This window comes from Trichomycterus rosablanca, chromosome 7 (assembly GCF_030014385.1).
Source record: "Trichomycterus rosablanca isolate fTriRos1 chromosome 7, fTriRos1.hap1, whole genome shotgun sequence".
Classification (NCBI taxonomy): Eukaryota; Metazoa; Chordata; class Actinopteri; order Siluriformes; family Trichomycteridae; genus Trichomycterus; species Trichomycterus rosablanca.
This window is the reverse complement of record NC_085994.1, coordinates 40,016,171-40,038,519: the sequence shown is the minus strand read 5'-3', so window position 1 is coordinate 40,038,519 and position 22,349 is coordinate 40,016,171. Positions and strand designations below refer to the sequence as shown.

At 45.1% G+C, this 22,349-nt stretch overlaps 1 protein-coding gene across 1 annotated transcript; it reads left to right on the top strand.

Annotated features, from left to right (window-relative positions):
• The first annotated feature begins 473 nt into the window (after positions 1-473).
• kdm2ba (lysine (K)-specific demethylase 2Ba) lies at positions 474-21,932 on the top strand. The gene is made up of 12 exons (XM_062999598.1): positions 474-729; positions 6,175-6,444; positions 7,738-7,881; positions 9,910-9,995; positions 10,731-11,004; positions 11,250-11,447; positions 12,708-12,936; positions 13,078-13,366; positions 13,970-14,133; positions 14,240-14,401; positions 14,792-15,010; positions 19,313-21,932. Exons 1-12 carry the CDS (start codon positions 673-675, stop codon positions 19,492-19,494), a joined length of 2,274 nt encoding a protein of 757 aa, XP_062855668.1. The 5' UTR covers positions 474-672; the 3' UTR covers positions 19,495-21,932.
• Positions 21,933-22,349: the final 417 nt, after the last annotated feature.

The following is a 22,349-nucleotide window of genomic DNA, read 5'->3' as shown; positions in this document are numbered from 1 at the left end:
TTCAAAAGAAATGAATAACATCAGATTATATTAGAATTGTTGTAGAATTGTATTATGTATTGGTTTTAATTAGTGCATGATTTATTACTATTTACTCATAATAATGTAATTGTGTGGATTCATTGATACTATATTACTGTTACTATATTAGTACTAAATAGATACTATAATTAGCTGCACTCTGGAGCAAGAGCACAGTATGATTAATATATTATTATGTAACATTATAATCACACACAATGTAACTGCACCTTCACACTCTCACTCATGTTTACATGATGTTTAGATGAAGCCTAGCATGCTATCTAACTCGCTAGCCTCTGTGCTAGCTGTTCCTTTGTGGATAAGAGCCAATCGGCGCTTCGCTTCAAGCATACGTCATCTGTAACTAGACCTATTCTGTGCTCTGATTGGTTGAGCTTGAGTTCGTCTCCCGCATCACCTCGCTAATATTCATGTTGTGAAAGCATCATGCTAGTGTGTGCGTGCTAACAACAGCTAGCTTCGCTTCAGAGACACAGAGCACGAGCTAAAGCGCGAGCAGGAGATAAAAGGATAAAGAAATAAACAAAATAAACAATCAGCATCAAAGAGAAAAAGAAAATAAAAGTGTTACTGCAATCCGACATGTCATTCATGTGTGTGTAGGACTGAACATGTAATGAAAGGACCATGGCTATGTCACTGAGCGCAGACGATGAGGATTACGATTCCGATACAACCGAACAGGTCAGAACCGATACCGTTTATACCACATACATCCAACCGAACAGATCAGAACCGATACCGTTTATACTACATACATCCAACCGAACAGATCAGAACCGATACCGTTTATACCACATACATCCAACCGAACAGATCAGAACCGATACCGTTTATACCACATACATCCAACCGAACAGATCAGAACCGATACCGTTTATACTACATACATCCAACCGAACAGATCAGAACCGATACCGTTTATACCACATACATCCAACCGAACAGATCAGAACCGATACCGTTTATACCACATACATCCAACCGAACAGATCAGAACCGATACCGTTTATACCACATACATCCAACCGAACAGGTCAGAACCGATACCGTTTATACTACATACATCCAACCGAACAGATCAGAACCGACACCGTTTATACTACATACATCCAACCGAACAGGTCAGAACCGACACCGTTTATACTACATACATCCAACCGAACAGATCAGAACCGATACCGTTTATACTACATACATCCAACCGAACAGATCAGAACCGATACCGTTTATACCACATACATCCAACCGAACAGATCAGAACCGATACCGTTTATACCACATACATCCAACCGAACAGGTCAGAACCGATACCGTTTATACCACATACATCCAACCGAACAGGTCAGAACCGATACCGTTTATACTACATACAGTGTATCACGAAAGTGAGTACACCCCTCACATTTCTGCAAATATTTCATTATATCTTTTCATGGGACAACACTATAGACATGAAACTTGGATATAACTTAGAGTAGTCAGAGTACAACTTGTATAGCAGTGTAGATTTACTGTCTTCTGAAAATAACTCAACACACAGCCATTAATGTCTAAATGGCTGGCAACATAAGTGAGTACACCCCACAGTGAACATGTCCAAATTGTGCCTAAAGTGTCAATATTTTGTGTGACCACCATTATTATCCAGCACTGCCTTAACCCTCCTGGGCATGGAATTCACCAGAGCTGCACAGGTTGCTACTGGAATCCTCTTCCACTCCTCCATGATGACATCACGGAGCTGGTGGATGTTAGACACCTTGAACTCCTCCACTTTCCACTTGAGGATGCGCCACAGGTGCTCAATTGGGTTTAGTCCATCACCTTTACCTTCAGCTTCCTCAGCAAGGCAGTTGTCATCTTGGAGGTTGTGTTTGGGGTCGTTATCCTGTTGGAAAACTGCCATGAGGCCCAGTTTTCGAAGGGAGGGGATCATGCTCTGTTTCAGAATGTCACAGTACATGTTGGAATTCATGTTTCCCTCAATGAACCGCAGCTCCCCAGTGCCAGCAACACTCATGCAGCCCAAGACCATGATGCTACCACCACCATGCTTGACTGTAGGCAAGATACAGTTGTCTCGGTACTTCTCACCAGGGCGCCGCCACACATGCTGGACACCATCTGAGCCAAACAAGTTTATCTTGGTCTCGTCAGACCACAGGGCATTCCAGTAATCCATGTTCTTGGACTGCTTGTCTTCAGCAAACTGTTTGCTGGCTTTCTTGTGCGTCAGCTTCCTTCTGGGATGACGACCATGCAGACCGAGTTGATGCAGTGTGCGGTGTATGGTCTGAGCACTGACAGGCTGACCTCCCACGTCTTCAACCTCTGCAGCAATGCTGGCAGCACTCATGTGTCTATTTTTTAAAGCCAACCTCTGGATATGACGCCGAACACGTGGACTCAACTTCTTTGGTCGACCCTGGCGAAGCCTGTTCCGAGTGGAACCTGTCCTGGAAAACCGCTGTATGACCTTGGCCACCATGCTGTAGCTCAGTTTCAGGGTGTTAGCAATCTTCTTATAGCCCAGGCCATCTTTGTGGAGAGCAACAATTCTATTTCTCACGTCCTCAGAGAGTTCTTTGCCATGAGGTGCCATGTTGAATATCCAGTGGCCAGTATGAGCGAATTGTACCCAAAACACCAAATTTAACAGCCCTGCTCCCCATTTACACCTGGGACCTTGACACATGACACCAGGGAGGGACAACGACACATTTGGGCACAATTTGGACATGTTCACTGTGGGGTGTACTCACTTATGTTGCCAGCTATTTAGACATTAATGGCTGTGTGTTGAGTTATTTTCAGAAGACAGTAAATCTATACTGCTATACAAGTTGTACACTGACTACTCTAAGTTATATCCAAGTTTCATGTCTATAGTGTTGTCCCATGAAAAGATATAATGAAATATTTGCAGAAATGTGAGGGGTGTACTCACTTTTGTGATACACTGTACATCCAACCGAACAGATCAGAACCGATACCGTTTATACCACATACATCCAACCGAACAGGTCAGAACCGATACCGTTTATACCACATACATCCAACCGAACAGGTCAGAACCGACACCGTTTATACCACATACATCCAACCGAACAGGTCAGAACCGATACCGTTTTATACTACATACATCCAACCGAACAGGTCAGAACCGATACCGTTTATACCACATACATCCAACCGAACAGGTCAGAACCGATACCGTTTATACTACATACATCCAACCGAACAGGTCAGAACCGATACCGTTTATACTACATACATCCAACCGAACAGGTCAGAACCGATACCGTTTATACTACATACATCCAACCGAACAGGTCAGAACCGATACCGTTTATACTACATACATCCAACCGAACAGGTCAGAACCGATACCGTTTATACTACATACATCCAACCGAACAGGTCAGAACCGATACCGTTTATACCACATACATCCAACCGAACAGGTCAGAACCGATACCGTTTATACTACATACATCCAACCGAACAGGTCAGAACCGATACCGTTTATACTACATACATCCAACCGAACAGGTCAGAACCGATACCGTTTATACCACATACATCCAACCGAACAGATCAGAACCGATACCGTTTATACCACATACATCCAACCGAACAGGTCAGAACCGATACCGTTTATACCACATACATCCAACCGAACAGGTCAGAACCGATACCGTTTATACCACATACATCCAACCGAACAGATCAGAACCGATACCGTTTATACTACATACATCCAACCGAACAGGTCAGAACCGATACCGTTTATACTACATACATCCAACCGAACAGATCAGAACCGATACCGTTTATACTACATACATCCAACCGAACAGGTCAGAACCGATACCGTTTATACTACATACATCCAACCGAACAGGTCAGAACCGATACCGTTTATACTACATACATCCAACCGAACAGGTCAGAACCGATACCGTTTATACTACATACATCCAACCGAACAGGTCAGAACCGATACCGTTTATACTACATACATCCAACCGAACAGGTCAGAACCGATACCGTTTATACCACATACATCCAACCGAACAGGTCAGAACCGATACCGTTTATACTACATACATCCAACCGAACAGGTCAGAACCGATACCGTTTATACTACATACATCCAACCGAACAGGTCAGAACCGATACCGTTTATACTACATACATCCAACCGAACAGGTCAGAACCGATACCGTTTATACTACATACATCCAACCGAACAGGTCAGAACCGATACCGTTTATACCACATACATCCAACCGAACAGGTCAGAACCGATACCGTTTATACTACATACATCCAACCGAACAGGTCAGAACCGATACCGTTTATACCACATACATCCAACCGAACAGGTCAGAACCGATACCGTTTATACCACATACATCCAACCGAACAGGTCAGAACCGATACCGTTTATACCACATACATCCAACCGAACAGGTCAGAACCGACACCGTTTATACCACATACATCCAACCGAACAGGTCAGAACCGATACCGTTTATACCACATACATCCAACCGAACAGGTCAGAACCGATACCGTTTATACTACATACATCCAACCGAACAGGTCAGAACCGATACCGTTTATACCACATACATCCAACCGAACAGGTCAGAACCGATACCGTTTATACTACATACATCCAACCGAACAGGTCAGAACCGATACCGTTTATACTACATACATCCAACCGAACAGGTCAGAACCGATACCGTTTATACTACATACATCCAACCGAACAGGTCAGAACCGATACCGTTTATACTACATACATCCAACCGAACAGGTCAGAACCGATACCGTTTATACTACATACATCCAACCGAACAGGTCAGAACCGATACCGTTTATACTACATACATCCAACCGAACAGGTCAGAACCGATACCGTTTATACCACATACATCCAACCGAACAGGTGATGCGAAACATTCTCTCTTATATTTCACACAGCTGTACGGGTCAGAACCAACACACCCAGAGATATACGTATATATACACACAGGTGGACGGGTACACCCTCTGTTATATACACACAGCTGGACGGGTCAGAACCAACACACCTTCTATTATATACACACAACTGTGTTGTCCTGGTATGAGTGTAGCAGGTGCAGCAGTGTTGTTGGGGTAAATAAATCCGGTTTAAACGTACTGGCCTCTTTATTAAGAACACATCCTCTGTTTGTGCTGGTTGTAGTTGTACAATTAGAGACTAAAACATGACGTTTGACCAGGTTTTTTTATTTATTTATTGCATTAGACTGTACATGAAACATCTCAGGAGATGAGAGCATCCCATTCTGCATGACTGGACACGTTTGATTCTTCAGTTCCCATAATCCCACACTCACCCTGAAAAGAAAATGGAACGTAATGTGTGTTTGTGGGTGTGAAAAAAAGATTTTATTTTCTGGATGGAAGGCAGAATTCCCAGTCTGTTCCTCGACCATTTAACCACCGTTTCTCCTGAAATCAGCAGGTTACCGAACCACTTCTCACTTTTTTAATCTGAGTCAGACTTTAATCCTGGCTGAGTCTGCTGGTGCATATTTACTTTGTTTGGTTTCCTTTCTGTTTGTCTTATTTTCACTTTTTTAATTGATGAGGGTTTTTTATTTATTTATTCATGAAGTTAAATTGAAAAGCCTGAATTCAGACGGACGCCAAACACACCAGAACTGGATTTGGAATCAATAAATCAGTCTAGAATCGAGCTAATCCTGATCGCAACCCTGTCAATATTATTATGGACTGTAATGCAAAGTCACATCTGTACCAGAAACACACACATTTGGTTGAACTCTGTTAATTTAACCAGGTAATGTGGGTCAAAAGATCTAACCACAGTTAATTGTTAAAATCAGCTGATCAAGGTGAGTGTACAAGAATGAATGAGTTATGAGAAATGTGTGTGTGTGTGTGTGTGCGCGCCTCTTAGTTCACTAACAGTCCAGATTTTTCTACTGTCGACACATTAGAGTAAAAAAAATGTGTATGTACTGTATATCTTTCTTGTCTTTATGTTTGTCGTATGAAGCTGTATGTGTTTAACTCATCGTGTTTAATTATCTTCCTCTGTAGCAAAGGCCAGCTAACAGGCCCAAACCCAAGATGGCAGCCACGGCAACAGCTTCCACGCCCACCGCGTCATCGTCGTCCTCGGCGAGCGCGGTGGTCAAGCTGCCGTCCAGCCGGAGCTCGTCGGGGGCGCGGCGCAGGAGGACGCGCTGCAGGAAATGCGAGGCGTGTGTGAGGAGCGAGTGCGGCGAGTGTCACTTCTGTAAGGACATGAAGAAGTTCGGCGGGCCGGGACGCATGAAACAGTCGTGCATCATGAGGCAGTGCATCGCTGTGAGAGACACACACACACACACACACACACACACACACACACACACACACACACCACATAAACGTTACTGACCAGTTGGTCTCTGATTCATTTAAAGACGCTGTTGTCTTATTTAAGCCGCACTAGCTGGCCTGATCAGCGGCGGGTTCCTAACACGAGTCTCGGCATGTACTGAGCATGCTCTACTCCCTGTATTCTTCCACCATTAATCTTGGTGCCTAGACCAGACTGTTTCCCACCCAGCCTTCCCAACCTCAGGCACAGCTAACTCTGTGTGTTACAGTGGAATAAAATAAACATATGCACTATGTAATGCAATTATGGTTATATAGCAGTATGACAATTCTAACTATATATGAAATAACATTAAAACCACCTCCTTGTTTCTACACTCACTGTCCATTTTATCAGCTCCACTTACCATATAGAAGCACTTTGTAGTGATACAATTACTGACTGTAGTCCATCTGTTTCTCTGCATGCTTTGTTAGCCCCCTTTCACCCTGTTCTTTAATGGTCAGGTATTATTTAGGTGGTGGATGATTCTCAGCACTGCAGTGACACTGACATGGTGCTGGTGTGTTAGTGTGTGTTGTGTTGGTGCTGCTGGAGTTTTTACACACCTCACTGTCACTGCTGGACTGAGAATAGTCCACCAACCAAAAACATGCAGCCGACAGCGCCCCGTGGGCAGCGTCCAGTGACCACTGATGACGGTCTAGAAGATGAGCGACTCAAACAGCAACAATAGATGAGCGATCGTCTCTGACTTTACCATCTACAAGGTGGACCGACTAGGTAGGAGTGTCTAATAGAGTGGACAGTGAGTGGACACGGTGTTTAAAACTCCAGCAGCGCTGCTGTGTCTGATCCACTCATACCAGCACAACACACACTAACACACCACCACCATGTCAGTGCCACTGCAGTGCTGAGAATCATCCACCACCTAAATAATACCTGCTCTGTGGGGGTCCTGTGAGGGTCCTGACCATTGAACAGACAGACTACAGTCAGTAATTGTAGAACTACAAAGTGATGTGTATTATAAGGCTGTTTCACCACTTAAGTATAGGTTTTCATGCTTTATTTGTATATATGTACACAAAACATCGGCTTTACTAAAATAGCAGCGGAATTGCATCACAGTTCTGTCTGCAGCTCAGTACTGAGTCGTCATGATGAATCATTTGGGAGTGAATCATTTGAGTGCACACAGCTGATTACCGTCTGTATTTATCCTTACTGTAGTGCTTCATTCTCTTCATATGTGTGTGTGTGTGTGTGTGCAGCCTGTCCTGCCTCATACAGCAGTGTGTGTGGTGTGTGGAGAGGCTGGTAAAGAGGACACACTAGACGAGGAGGAGGAGAAGTTTAACGCCATGCTCATGGAGTGCTCCATCTGCAACGAGATCGTCCATCCAAACTGTCTGAAGGTCTGAACCCGTCTTCCAAACACAGAGGCCGCGTTTCCTTCTCAATTTTGATTTGTGCCAGATTACAAGCAACCAGAATCACATTAGTGATTGTAAAACGTCATCAAAGTGTGAATATGAGCTGAATCTGCATCAGTGTGGAATAAGCGTCAGATCCAGGGTTACAGCTCCACGTGTATCTGTGTTTATCTGGATTCTCCTCCCTGTTTCACTTTTAAACTTGTGTTACAGCTCCAGCTTCTGAGAAATGGTGAGAATCAGAATCAGCTTCTCCCAGAGTCTAAATAAAGCTTAACGTGGTTTAATGTAGTAAAAGAAGGAGACAGGAGCACTAAACTTCTCTTCATTATTACTGCTCATAAGTTCCACAATAAGTCACGTTAAGTTTTGTTCGTACGGCCTGAGTCGCTTTTAAATCAAATCAAATCAAGGTTTATTGGTCACATACACAGAACAACTGGCAGTGAAATGCTTTTGTGACTGCTCAGCCACAGTTGTTACAGAAGTAAACAAAGTAGACAAAAATAAATAGAAATGTTTAAAATCTAAAGTGTAAAAGAAAATTAAGAAAGAGCTTAAATATAATTTAAAAATAAGAGTAATTTAAAGGGAACCGAGTGTGCGAAAGTGACAACAGTTGTGCAGGAACTTAACATAATATTGATCTATTATTGTGCAACGTAATGCATTATGCAGTGTAAATATCGTACACAAATACGAATCCATATACATATACACACATATATATATATATATATATATATATACATACATATACATAGAACCTGTATACACACATGTACATATATATCTATTTATACAACAGGTAGTTCCGACCTTACAATCTGATTGGTTGAGAAGCGTTCTAAACGTGCTGATATTGGTGATAACAGCACGGCCTTTTCACACCACAATGGTATTACTCCGCTGACGCGTTGCCAGTAACGACAAGCTTCATGCACACAAACGCGCACGCAGGCGACGCAGCCTTTTTTTCCCGGTCGCGTTTTAAATCCGTTATCTGATATACAATCTAGCGCACTGTGTAGGGAACATAACCAATTGTCTAATTCACTATCTAGTGCACTATGTAGGGAACATATATCCATGATCTGATACACAATCTAGTGCACTGTTTAGGGAACATTAATGTGTTTGTAACGCGAACAGTTAGTTAAGCCAGTTAGCAGCTCCTAGTAGTTCTGTTTTCATCCATAGCCTTTGGTGTGTGCGAGAGGTTTTTTTATTTAGGTTCTTGCTTTCTTCTTCTTGTTGTTCTTACCTCCCTGAAATGAGTTTTTGCAACTTGGGATGTCTGCTTTGTAGTGTTAAACTTTATATTCGTTGTGGAACTACTTTTTGGCGGAAGGTATTGTCAATATTAAAGCATATTTATTATGAAATTCAGGGCTTCTTTGATTTATTTTCTTTCTTTATTTTCTAAAAACTGTTGTATAAAAGCAATAGAACACTCGATGTCGTGTGTTATCGCGAATAACATCACGGATGTGATGATCTACGTCACTCGCCTTCGGTTCGTGCCTGCGACCAAATCACAGCCGTGATGTTATTCGCGATAACACACTCCCTCTCGTGTTCTATTGCTTAAATATATACTCATATATACACAAAGATTTAGATCTGTGTATGTTAGTCCTGATTGCTATTTTGGTATTTTTGGGAAAAAGCTTCTTCTCATCCTCTCTGTTTTGGCTCTCAAGGCACGAGAGCGTTTCCCAGATCGTAACATGAACATTAACGCCTCATATCAAACAGTTCGTCTCATTGGAGGAGTTTTAAAAAGGTCAGGAGCAAACTGGCTCAAAGTTCAATCAGGTAAAGCGCAAAAAATCAAAGCTCCATAAAGACATGAGTTTGGTGTGGTGGAGTTTGTGATGCTTGCAAATTCCCACAGTCACTGCCTTTTTAAAAGAGTGGCAGGTGTCCACATACTTACATACTTGTTCTTGGTTTTAGGTTGCCTGGTCGACAGAAGATAAACGTGTTTTCTTTTACTTTCTCTTTCAGGTGAAGGATGCGGCAGGTGTAGTGAACGACGAGCTTCCGAACTGCTGGGAGTGTCCCAAATGTAACTACGCTGGCAAGACAGGAAAAGTGAGTTTCAGAGGAGCCATCGCAGTTCTTCACACCATGTCTAAATTACAGTGCTGTGAAAGCCGCTCAGGTGGCGCAGCGGTAAAAACACACGCTGGAACCGGAGCTGGGATCTCGAATACATCGAACGCATCGAATCTTGGCTCTGCCTGCCGGCTAAGGCTGAGCGGCCACATGAACAGCGATTGACCTGTCGTTCAGATATGGGCGGGACTAAGCCGGATAGGGACTCTCTCATAACCAATGCAATTACGACCTCTGCTGGCTGATTGATGGCGCCTGCACAGAGATGAGAAAAGAGCGCTGTCAGGGTGTGTCTCTCCGTACACAACGCTTAGCTGCACTGCACTCGTCAAAGTGTAGGTGATAAGATGCATACGGCTGCTGCCTAAGTGTCGGAGGGGGCGTGGGTTAGCTTCGTTCTCCTCAATCAGAGCAGGGATCGGCATTGGTGAAGAGGAAGCATGATGCAATCGGGCAATTGGACGCGCTAAAAAGGGACCAGCGTGTTTCCAGAAGTGATGGGAAAGACTGATCAAGTTATTAGAGCTCGGGACAATCAGTCATGGGTGGTATAGGTGTTGCGTAACCTTTGTCTTCTAAAATCTAGGGTTAGATATGAAATGAATAAGTGTAACATGAAGTCCCAGCACTGTATAACAAGATATCATCAATAATTACATATCAGTAACATGCATAAGGTATAAAGACGTCTCTTTCCGTCTCGCCCTCTTGGCCTGCAAGCAAAAACGAGGCCCAGGGTTCAAGTACGCGTCCAACCTGCCGGGCTCGCTGCTCAGGGAGCAGAAATGCAGCCGCGACGAGTCCGAGAGGAGGAAGAGCGAGAGAGACGACACTCCCAGGATGCCTTGCGACGACTCGCCGTCGCTCCTGATGTCCAGGGACGTGGCGCGGCCACGCCCCGACATGCCCAGCTTCCTGAGGAAGAAGAAGAAGCTGTTTGACGACGACGACGAGGAGGAGGACGCCGCCAGCACTAAAAAGAAGGTGAGTCAGTTGAAAAATCGCAGCCGCCTCCACATATGTATGTGGGAATTTGTGCAAACCTCCGGATTCCCTCCACACCTGTGGTGCTGGAAGAGAAAGGGACCTTCCCCAAAAGCTTTCAGCATCGATGTAATACACCTGTCAGCAGTAAGTGTGGCTGAAACACTTAAATACTTTTGGTCACGTCGGGTATCTAAGTGTATCTCAGTCAGCTGTTTACAGATGTTCCTCGTCTGTGGTTCCAGCTGAAGAAACCGTGGAAGCCGGAGGAGTCGTTACTCCCCAAGATCTCCTCCATGAACATGGAGGAAGACGAGCCGTCGGACCTGGAGGAGGAGAAAGACGAGGAGAGTAAACCAGCGTCGCGGACCCTGAACAGAAAGGAGCTCGGCTCTTTTAGGAAACACGAGGAGGAACGAGAGGAGGACGAAGAAACGCAGAAGGTGTGTAACGTTACTCCTAAATTTCCTCTCCAGTATCAATCTCAGCTCTGCTATTGGCCGGCTGGCTGGCTGTATACTTGGACATGATTGGCTACGTCTGAGGCGCTACACATACCCCTTTTCCACCAAAAAAACCATGGTTCTTGAACCGGTTCTGTTCAGGTTTCTCTGAACCTCGGTGTTCTGTAGAGAACCGACGCGCGTTTCCACCCGTTTTTGAGAACTAAGCAGCGTCATCATCGGTGGGCGTTACTTACTCAGAGTTAAGAGAATTAATATGGCGGAGCGTGTAGATTATGCGCGAGCATTTGTGCTGCTGTTACAGATGTTTGTTTTTATGTAAAAAGCATCGATCTAACTATCGGTGATAAGAAGACGTGACGTGTTTGTCGCAGTTGTTGTTTTCTTTAGTTCATTAACGTGAGAAGAGTTTTGCGCTCCGCTCTCACCGCGACTCTCGGCGCAAATAGCCGATTTGCTCAGCGCTCGACTCGAGCGGTGAAACGTCACTAAAGTTCCACAACATGAACAAACATCTGTGTGAAATAACCATCAAATCCAGTCTAAAATACCACGTGTATCTGTGTTTAACTGGATTTACTTCACGTGTGTTTATGCAGCTCGGGGAGTTGAAAAAGCTTCACGCTTTATTTTTCACGTTCTGTCCGGGTCACTTTTATCTCGTAATATCACACAGTTCACCTTTTTAAAGGCGCTTTGAAAATATCAGCAGCAAACTGGCTCGAAATGTGATCAGGTGAAGTTTAAAAGATAAAAATGCAGCATTAAGCTCCATACGAGACCCCAGCTGACGACGCCATTGTTGCTGTCGCTATGCTGTACAACATGACACGCCCACTGACGGACGTCACGGTTCGGGCTGAAAAACCAAGTATTCTGTGGTGCCAGATCGGCCCGCTGGTTCTCTGTCTGGAACCTCTTTTTTCGGGAACCGGATCGGGCTCCGTGCCGCGTCGGTGGAAAAGGGGTAACGGAGACGGTGAATAACGGAGAGCAGTGCTTCACTCTCTGGATTTGCTGAAGCCACCTCTTACTTTATCCTGGTCAGGGTCATAGGGGGTCCGGTTCCATCTGAAACCATTAGGTGCAAGGTTTGAGCACACCCTGGCTAGGGCCTCGGTCATCTCCTCTCACCAGACAGAGCCAGTCATGTCTGTGTAGACGCTCGGCCGACCGATAGCACCGATAAGATTCGTAATAGCAGACCAGACCCTTACGATGACTCTCTCACTCTATCAGTATATAAAAGAGGAGGACGAGGACGAAGAGAACGGTGAGCTGCAGGAGCGGGTACAGCGGGCGCAACGGGCGAAACGGGTACGCCGCAGACCGACGGGGCGGAACGAGCTCTCGCTCGCCAACGAGAACCTGCAGCCGGACGACAGCGAGAACGACGAGAACGATAAGAAGAACATCCGAAACGGAGAGAGTGGAGAGAGGGCGCACCTACGGGCACGAGAAATAAACGGTGTGTCTGTTATTACATTTAAATACCTTCCACTGTTGGGCCCCTGAGCAAGGCCCTTAATAGTCCTCAATTGCTTGACTTGTATTCAGACATCAACGTAAATGTGAACTATATTTAACCGTCGTGGATTTCTGTGTGCAGGTGCGTCGTGGGATTTGCGCCACTTCTACCCGTCTCAGATCGTCCCGCTGGGCCTCAATCGCATCGCCCCGCCCTTGCGCCCGCCTCCCCCCCGCTCCCCGCCCAAGTGCGTTCCGATGGAGCGTCACGTCATCCGTCCTCCCCCCATCTGCCCTCCTCCTGATAGGCTGCCCCTGGCCGACGGGCGGAACCACGTGCTGCAGCGCGAGATCTGGTTGGCCGTGTTCGGTCACCTGAGCCACAGTGAGCTGTGCGTGTGTATGCGGGTGTGTCGCACCTGGAACCGCTGGTAAGACCCCCCTCCATCACTGACAGTATTTATTATATAAGCTGTATAGACAGGGCGGTTGGAGCCTAGTGGTTGAGGTACTGGATTAGTAATCAAAGGGTCGCTGGTTCAAGCCCCACCACTGCCAGGTTGCCACTGTTGGGGCCCCTGAGCAAGGCCCTGAACCCTTAATTGCTTAGACACTATACTGTCACAGTACTGTAAGTTGCTTTGGATAAAAGTGTCTGCTAAGACCAAAAGTATGTGGACATTCCGTTCCAGAACCATGGGTCTGTCCGAAAACCTAGTGAGCTGCCTTGCTGCCTACCTGGGCAGCTGCTTCAGTAGAGAATGCTGGGATTGCCTTCAGTGCTCAGAGTTAAGGCGCCTCAGTAGGAGCATTTTAAGGGATCTAAGATTTAGACACGCCCTCTTCTCGGGAGCGTAGGATGACGTAAAATGCGTCCGTGTAGAGATATAGAGTCCAGGGTCACTATGTTATTGCTGTTAGAATGATTTTAGTCAAATTTTACCCTGTTAATAATGAACAGTAGGTTTTAGGTTGTATTGATATATGTGTTTAGATGTTTATATGATCACTGATGAGTGTGCGTGTGTGTGTAGGTGTTGCGACAAGCGCTTGTGGATGAAGATCGACGTGAGCCGCTGTAAGTCCATCATCCCCCTGATGCTCAGCGGTATAATTCGGAGACAGCCCATCACTCTGGACCTGAGCTGGACCAACATCTCCAAGAAACAGCTGAGCTGGCTGATCAACAGGCTGCCCGGTCAGTTGTGTGTGCCTACATGCTCATGCTCAACTTTTGCGACACCAGGAATCGGACCTCTGTATCATCAGTGTCGTATGTACTAACTCTGTGTGTGTGTGTGCAGGACTGCGCATGTTAATCCTGTCCGGTTGTTCCTGGGCAGCGGTCTCCGCTCTCTGTACGTCCAGTTGTCCTCTGCTGCGCACTCTGGATCTGCAGTGGGTCGAGGGACTGAGAGACACACAGATCAAAGACCTGCTGTCTCCTCCTACAGACAACAGACCAGGTAACACACACACACACACACACACACACACACACACACGTACACACGTTCAGTCAATACTAGCACAGATCAGTCGGTCAGTCCTCCAACACATGAAGCTGACAGATTCATCTTTAATGAATAATTAATCATACATTTATTATTAATGTTTTTCTCATTGACCACCTGCTGCTCAGATCTGGGCTTTGTATCTCAGCCGTGCTATCGGCCAGTCGGGCATCTGCACAGGCACAGTTGGCAATGGTGACCGAACAGCCTAGCCATTGAGTGGAACACTCGTCAGTGCCGGTCCCAAGCCTGCATTAACATGAGGTTGCATCAGGAAGGGTGTCCGGTGGCCGATGTGGACCAGTAGTATCGATTCGTGTGTGCGTGTGTGCGTGTGTTCAGGTCAGATGGACACTCGCAGTAAGCTGAGGAACGTTCTGGATCTGAACCTCTCGGGGTTGGACGTGACCGACGCCGCTCTGCGCCTGATCGTTAAGAACATGCCGTTCCTGAAGCACCTGGATCTGAGTTACTGTAACCACGTCAACGACCAGTCGGTGAACCTGCTGACGGCTGCTGGGACCACCACACGAGACTCGCTCACCGACATCAACCTGTCAGGTACGCGCACACAGAACCGGACACCACATCTCGGCTCTACACTGTACGATCAGGAGTATGTGGATATATCTGTGTAAGAGCGTGTCTGTGGGAATTTGTACCCATTCAGTGGAAAGAGCATGAACAGTCGAAGTTTCGATTAATCTCAATTGGGGTCAGAGCTCGTCAGACCAAACCTGATCTTTAATGGATCTTGCGGTCGTGCTGGATCATGACCGGAGCTTCTTCACAAGGTTCAGAGCAGTTTGTTTACTTTACATCATTGATTCAAACACTTTTTAACGATGGCTGTTTCCCGAACGACTGAGCTTGATGCTCAGGATGGGTGTCCACATACTTTTGGCAATACAGTGTACGTGTGATAAGCAGCTGTATAATTATGCATCTGTATATCTCTGTACGCGTGTGTGTATCTATGTGGGTATGTGTGTATGCATGTGTGCATGTTTGTGTATAATTACGTTTTTGTGTGTGTATCTGTGTATCCGTGTATAGATGTGTGTGTGTGTTTGTGTATCTGTGTATACTTGTGTGTAATTATGTGTTCGTGTGCATGTTTTGTATCTGCCTGTTCAGCACAGGATTCAGTTTAAAGTGCTTTTATTTGTTTTTGAAGCGCTTAATGGTCAAGCCCCGGCTTATCTCGGTGGTACGCTTTCTCCCGCAACCGCACAGCGATCTTTAAGATCAGCCACTCGGAATTTGTTGACCGATCCTAGGGCTCGTTTGAAGCTAAAAGGTGATCGTGCATTTGCAGTTCATGCTCCGAGGCTATGGAACACTCGACCTCCTAATATTCCACAAGCACCTCCGGCCGCTGTGTTTTTAAATCGCTCCTAAAAACATTCCTTTATAAGCTGGCATTTGAACAGTGAGCAGCCGTGGTAATTATAATTGTTTAGTCTATTTTTATCTGTTTTATTTTGTCTCTTACTCTGTATTTTTATTTGGTTTTACTTTTTTAACATAATGTTGTGTTATGTATGCTTGTTCGATGTACAGCACTGTGGTCAACGTAAGTTGTTTTAAGAGTGCTTTATAAATAAAATTTACTTACTTACAATGTAATTATGTATTTGTGTGTATGTGTATCTATGCATATTTGTGTATAATTTTGTATCTGTATTTATCTCGGCTTGTGTGTGTATTTATGTGGGTATGTGTGTATATTTGTGTTAAATTATGTATTTCTGTCTGTCTCTGTGTGGGTATGCATGTGTGCGTGTTTATGTATGTGTATAATTGTGTATGATTATATATCTGTGTGTATGTGTATATATACTGTATATGTGTGTATATATATATATATATATATACAGGGGTTGGACAAAATAACTGAAACACCTGGTTTTAGACCACAATAATTTATTAGTATGGTGTAGGGCCTCCTTTTGCGGCCAATACAGCGTCAATTCGTCTTGGAAATGACATATACAAGTCCTGCACAGTGGTCAGAGGGATTTTAAGCCATTCTTCTTGCAGGATAGTGGCCAGGTCACTACGTGATGCTGGTGGAGGAAAACGTTTCCTGACTCGCTTCTCCAAAACACCCCAAAGTGGCTCAATAATATTTAGATCTGGTGACTGTGCAGGCCATGGGAGATGTTCAACTTCACTTTCATGTTCATCAAACCAATCTTTCACCAGTCTTGCTGTGTGTATTGGTGCATTGTCATCCTGATACACGGCACCGCCATTGGATGCACATGGTCCTCCAGAATGGTTCGGTAGTCCTTGGCAGTGACGCGCCCATCTAGCACAAGTATTGGGCCAAGGGAATGCCATGATATGGCAGCCCAAACCATCACTGATCCACCCCCATGCTTCACTCTGGGCATGCAACAGTCTGGGTGGTACGCTTCTTTGGGGCTTCTCCACACCGTAACTCTCCCGGATGTGGGGAAAACAGTAAAGGTGGACTCATCAGAGAACAATACATGTTTCACATTGTCCACAGCCCAAGATTTGCGCTCCTTGCACCATTGAAACCGACGTTTGGCATCGGCACGAGTGACCAAAGGTTTGGCTATAGCAGCCCGGCCGTGTATATCGACCCTGTGGAGCTCCCGACGGACAGTTCTGGTGGAAACAGGAGAGTTGAGGTGCACATTTATTTCTGCCGTGATTTGGGCAGCCGTGGTTTTATGTTTTTTGGATACAATCCGGGTTAGCACCCGAACATCCCTTTCAGACAGCTTCCTCTTGCGTCCACAGTTAATCCTGTTGGATGTGGTTTGTCCTTCTTGGTGGTATGCTGACATTACCCTGGATACCGTGGCTCTTGATACATCACAAAGACTTGCTGTCTTGGTCACAGATGCGCCAGCAAGACGTGCACCAACAATTTGTCCTCTTTTGAACTCTGGTATGTCACCCATAATGTTGTGTGCATTGCAATATTTTGAGCAAAACTGTGCTCTTACCCTGCTAATTGAACCTTCACACTCTGCTCTTACTGGTGCAATGTGCAATTAATGAAGATTGGCCACCAGACTGGTCCAATTTAGCCATGAAACCTCCCACACTAAAATGACAGGTGTTTCAGTTATTTTGTCCAACCCCTGTATATACAGTGAAGCCCGAAATTATTCATACCCCTGGCAAATTTTGACTTAAAGTTACTTTTATTCAACCAGCAATTTTTTTTTTGACCAGAAATGACACAGGTGTCTTCCAGAAGATAATAAGACGATGTACAAGAGGCATCATTATGGAAAAAAATATTTCCCAGCTTTTATTTACATTTGAACAAAAAGTGGCATGTCCAAAATTATTCATACCCTTTGCAAACTGTCACAGTCTATGGGAAAATCCAAAGTTCTATACCATTCCAAATAGTCCAAGCTGTTCTAAAGCATCCTAATTACCCTGATTCATTGGGAACAGCTGTTTTAATCAACTCAACAGGTGAAAAACAGCAACTCTCTGCAGTTGGTTTGTGGACAGTCATGGCTAAGACAAAGGAGCTCACTAAGGACCTGCGGCTGTGCATTGTGGCAGCTCACAAGTCAGGAAAGGGCTATAAGGCCATATCTAAATGTTTTCAAGTTCCAGTGGCTACAGTGCAAAGTATTATTAAAAAATACAAGACATTCCGCACTGTGGAAAATCTCAGAGGACGTGGTCGGAAGCCAAAAGTGACACCTGTGCTGGCCAGGAGGATAGTGAGAGAGGTGAAAAAGAATCCAAGGATCACCACCAAGGCCATCCTGGTGAATCTGGGCTCTGCTGGTGGCAACGTCTCAAGGCAGACAGTCCAACGGACACTGCACACTGCTGGGTTCCACGGACGCAGACCAAGGAGGACGCCACTTCTCCAGAAAAGGCACACAAAAGCTCGCTTGGCCTTTGCAAATGCTCATCTGGACAAAGAAGAAGACTTCTGGTCTTCTGTTTTATGGTCAGATGAAACAAAAATTGAATTGTTTGGCCACAATGATGTATCCTTCATTTGGCGTAAAAAAGGAGAAGCCTTCAACCCTAAGAACACCATCCCCACTGTCAAACATGGTGGTGGGAACCTAATGATATGGGGGTGTTTTTCAGCCAATGGACCAGGAAACCTAATCACAGTAAACGGCATCATGAAAAAAGATCAATACATCAAGATTCTCAACAACAACATCAGGCAGTCTGCAGAGAAACTTGGCCTTGGGCACCAGTGGACATTTCAGCACGACAACGACCCAAAACACACAGCAAAAGTGGTGAAGAAATGGTTAGCGGACAAAAACATTAACATTTTGCAGTGGCCCAGCCAGAGTCCTGACTTGAATCCAATTGAGAATCTGTGGAGGGAGCTAAAGATCAGGGTGATGGCAAGGAGACCCTCCAACCTGAAAGAGTTGGAGCTCATCGCTAAAGATGAATGGGCAAAAATACCAGTGGAGACATGCAAAAAGCTGGTCAGCAATTATAGGAAGCATTTGATTGCTGTAATAGCCAATAAAGGCTTTTCTATTAATTATTGAGAAGGGTATGAATAATTTTGGACATGCCACTTTTTGTTCAAATGTAAATAAAAGCTGAGAAATATTTTTTTCCATAATGATGCCTCTTGTACATCGTCTTATTATCTTCTGGGAGACGCCTGTGTCATTTCCGGTCCAAAAAAAAAATTGCTGGTTGAATAAAAGTAACTTTAAGTCAAAATTTGCCAGGGGTATGAATAATTTCGGGCTTCACTGTATATATATATATATGTGTGTGTGTGTGTATAATTATATATGTGTGTATCTGTATATATTTGTGTATAATTATGTATGTGTGTGTGTGTGTGTGTGTGTGTGTGTGTGTGTGCAGTGTGTAACAGGATCACCGATCAGTCTCTGAGCTACTTTAAACGCTGTGCGAGTATCTGCAGGATCGACCTGCGTTACTGTAAGCAGGTGAGCAAACAGGCGTGCGAGCGCTTCATCGCCGAGATGTCCGTCAGCGTCTCGTTCGGCCTGCACGAGGACAAACTGCTGCAGAAACTCAGCTAACACACACACACACACACACACACACACACACACACACACACACACACACACACTCACTCCTGTTTACTGAATCAGGAAGGGACTGAGCCAGTGTGGAGGTGTTGATGCGTTAACAGTACCTTCTAATGTGGAGTTGAAATATGGATTTTGGTGACACACAGACTGCAGTTCATTCAGCAGTGGACATGACCATGAACTGATCTGAACAAATCCACCTTCTGCAGGAGGGAATCTGGACTGCACCGCCACCACCACCATAATAAACCATTTCAACCAGCTCATCACCTGTAACAGAAGCTCTGTTACAACCACAAAAAATCTAATCAGCTGATTTATTTCCTCAGTCTGTAATTTCTTGCAAAAGTTTGTGCACCCCGGGGTTACGTTCCATCTTCTCCTCATTTCCTTGCTGTGTTTTTGCTCTAAAATGTGCCGAGACTGTTCTGCACCCCCGCCGACACGCCCGCAGTGGCCGGCCACATTTTTCACCTGCCTCCACCGGACAGCAGAGGTTCCAATTCTACAGCAGCAATGATTTCTGACCCTTTCAGCCCTTCAGGCAGAGCCAATCGTGCCTGTGTGTGTCCGTAGCACCGCCAGGGATTCTAGCTGGAGAGCTCAGGAGCTTCATTTGGGTTGCTCCCACACTGGCGCTTGCTTTGCACCCCTTTCCGCACAGTTGTGGACATTTAACATTGTAGGTCCTGGATCGATGGTCCCTCTGCGCTCAGGGGTGCAGAGAATCCAGTTTTCGAGGTGGCTGTGCCTGTCGGAGGGGCGGTCGAAGGGGTGGTCGAAGGGGTTCCTTGTTGCTGCTGCAGATGTGACCTCAGCTGGCGTGTGGAGGAACATCGCAGTGTATATGCCTCTCTGTGCAAATCCGCCACCGACTGGTGAAAACGTGGGGTCGGCAGCTGCACGAGGGGGTGGGTGCTAGTCTGCCCATCTCCTCGGTCAGCGTGGAGGCGACGCAGGCTGTCGGGACACGATTAAATCGGGAGAACCTCGAATTGAAACCTGAACTCTGTACAAGTGTTGCAGTTCAACGTGCACGTCACATGTAAAGTATTCTGGGGTGAAGCAGTGATGTAAATATAAAAATAAAGATGCAGGGGTCAGAGCTCACACACACCTACACACTTCCACAGGTTCGTACACACACACGCACACACACGCTAAAATAGTCCTTGTGAAGCTTGATTGTGTGCAGATGATGAAGCTGCTCTTTATTGTTTGATGGATTTTTTTTATAATCTGATCATTTTGATGATATTTGTGTCGTTTGTTCCTGTGCTCTGGTTTTGGACACGTGCTGATATTTAATTTCACCCTAATATTTTATTTACCACATCAGAGAAACATTTCATTATTATTATTATATTATTATTATTAATATTAATATTAGCAGGTGTCTGACTATCTATGATATGAATTTATACGAATTAAAGGTGCGTCATGAATACACATCGATGCCGTGTGGGTGTGGCACAGCAATAAGGATCCACAAGCCCTGGGTTCAGTCCGTATAGATTCCCCCAAACTTACCTTCCCAAAACATGCAGAAGGTGGACTGGCTGCACTAAATAAACTCTAGGTGCGAGTGAGGGATCGACACTAGTGTGTATTCCCGCCTTGCACCGGACCCACCGAGACCCTGACCAGATTAAAGCATCAGGTGAAGAGGCATGATGATGTTTGATCGATTAAAGAAGGTAATGGCAACCCGTCCAGGCTGGAATGTTTACAGCTCTACAGTCAGACGTTGCCTGCACTCAAATGCAAACATGGCAGACTCCAGCACCACACAGCCAGCAATGCAGGGTCAGGATGTAAACGACTGGTTCCAGCGTTCCGGCACCTTTAATGATTTTCCAGCAATTAAATTTAGACTGTTTGATTCTCGTCATGCAAGATGTAGATCAGACGGGGTCCTAAATAATAATAATGCAGTATTTATATCCATCAATTCCTGCTTTATATGGGCCAAAAGTATGTGGACACCCTTCCTAAATGTTGAGTTCTAGTGTTTTTTAGCCACATCCGTTACTAACAGGCAGGAAAAACATGTGGGGCATTCAATGCCAAAATATATTAATTATATAAAATAAATTATATGCCTCTGATGTTATGTCAACAAGCTGGGGAAGGGCTGTCATTATTGTACCCCATTAACAGCTTTGGGAGGAATTAGAACACAGATTGTGAGGCTGGTCTTTTCGTCCAACATCACTGCCTGACTGAGGCGGCACAAATCCAGAATGAGCACTTCTAAATGTCGTGGAAAGCCACACATAATGATGCATGTGGTTATGGAATTGGATGTCCAACATGGTCAGGTGTCCACATACTTTTGGCCATGCCGTCCCACTATCGAACACTTTCATGTAAACAGTGTATTTATATTTGTACGTATTAATAAAACCAAGAAAATTAAAGAACCGAGTGTCTCGCGTGATTCCTTTAGATGTGCAGCTTTGTGATCATGAACACTTGAAACATCACAGATGAGATTTCAAACATAAAGCAACTAACAGAGTTCCAGACATACAGGATCAGTAAAGCAGAACGGTGTGCGCAAGTGGAACAGACGCCCCAAAAATAGCTCCACCCACGCCGAAACATTCAGAAAACCTACATGGTGTAAGGAACACGTTGCCTGGACCCCTGAGCAACAAAGATTTTCCTGCAACAGATTTATGATCTGGTGAGATTCATTTGGTCCAGTGATTAACGGGACCAGGTGCACCCTATGGTGCAGACAGTGTTCCCATATTCCTCTACACGTGCTAAACATCGGTGGCTCGGTGGGTAGCACTGTCGCCTCACAGCAAGAAGGTCCCGGGTTCGATCCCCAG

Coding starts and splice junctions, on each gene's coding strand:
- kdm2ba (XM_062999598.1), top strand. CDS start 673: ATGGCTATGTCACTGAGCGCAGACGATGAGGATTACGATTCCGATACA. Junction 12,937..13,077: donor ACGGGCACGAGAAATAAACG/GTGTGTCTGTTA, acceptor TTCTGTGTGCAG/GTGCGTCGTGGGATTTGCGC. Junction 13,367..13,969: donor TGTCGCACCTGGAACCGCTG/GTAAGACCCCCC, acceptor GTGTGTGTGTAG/GTGTTGCGACAAGCGCTTGT.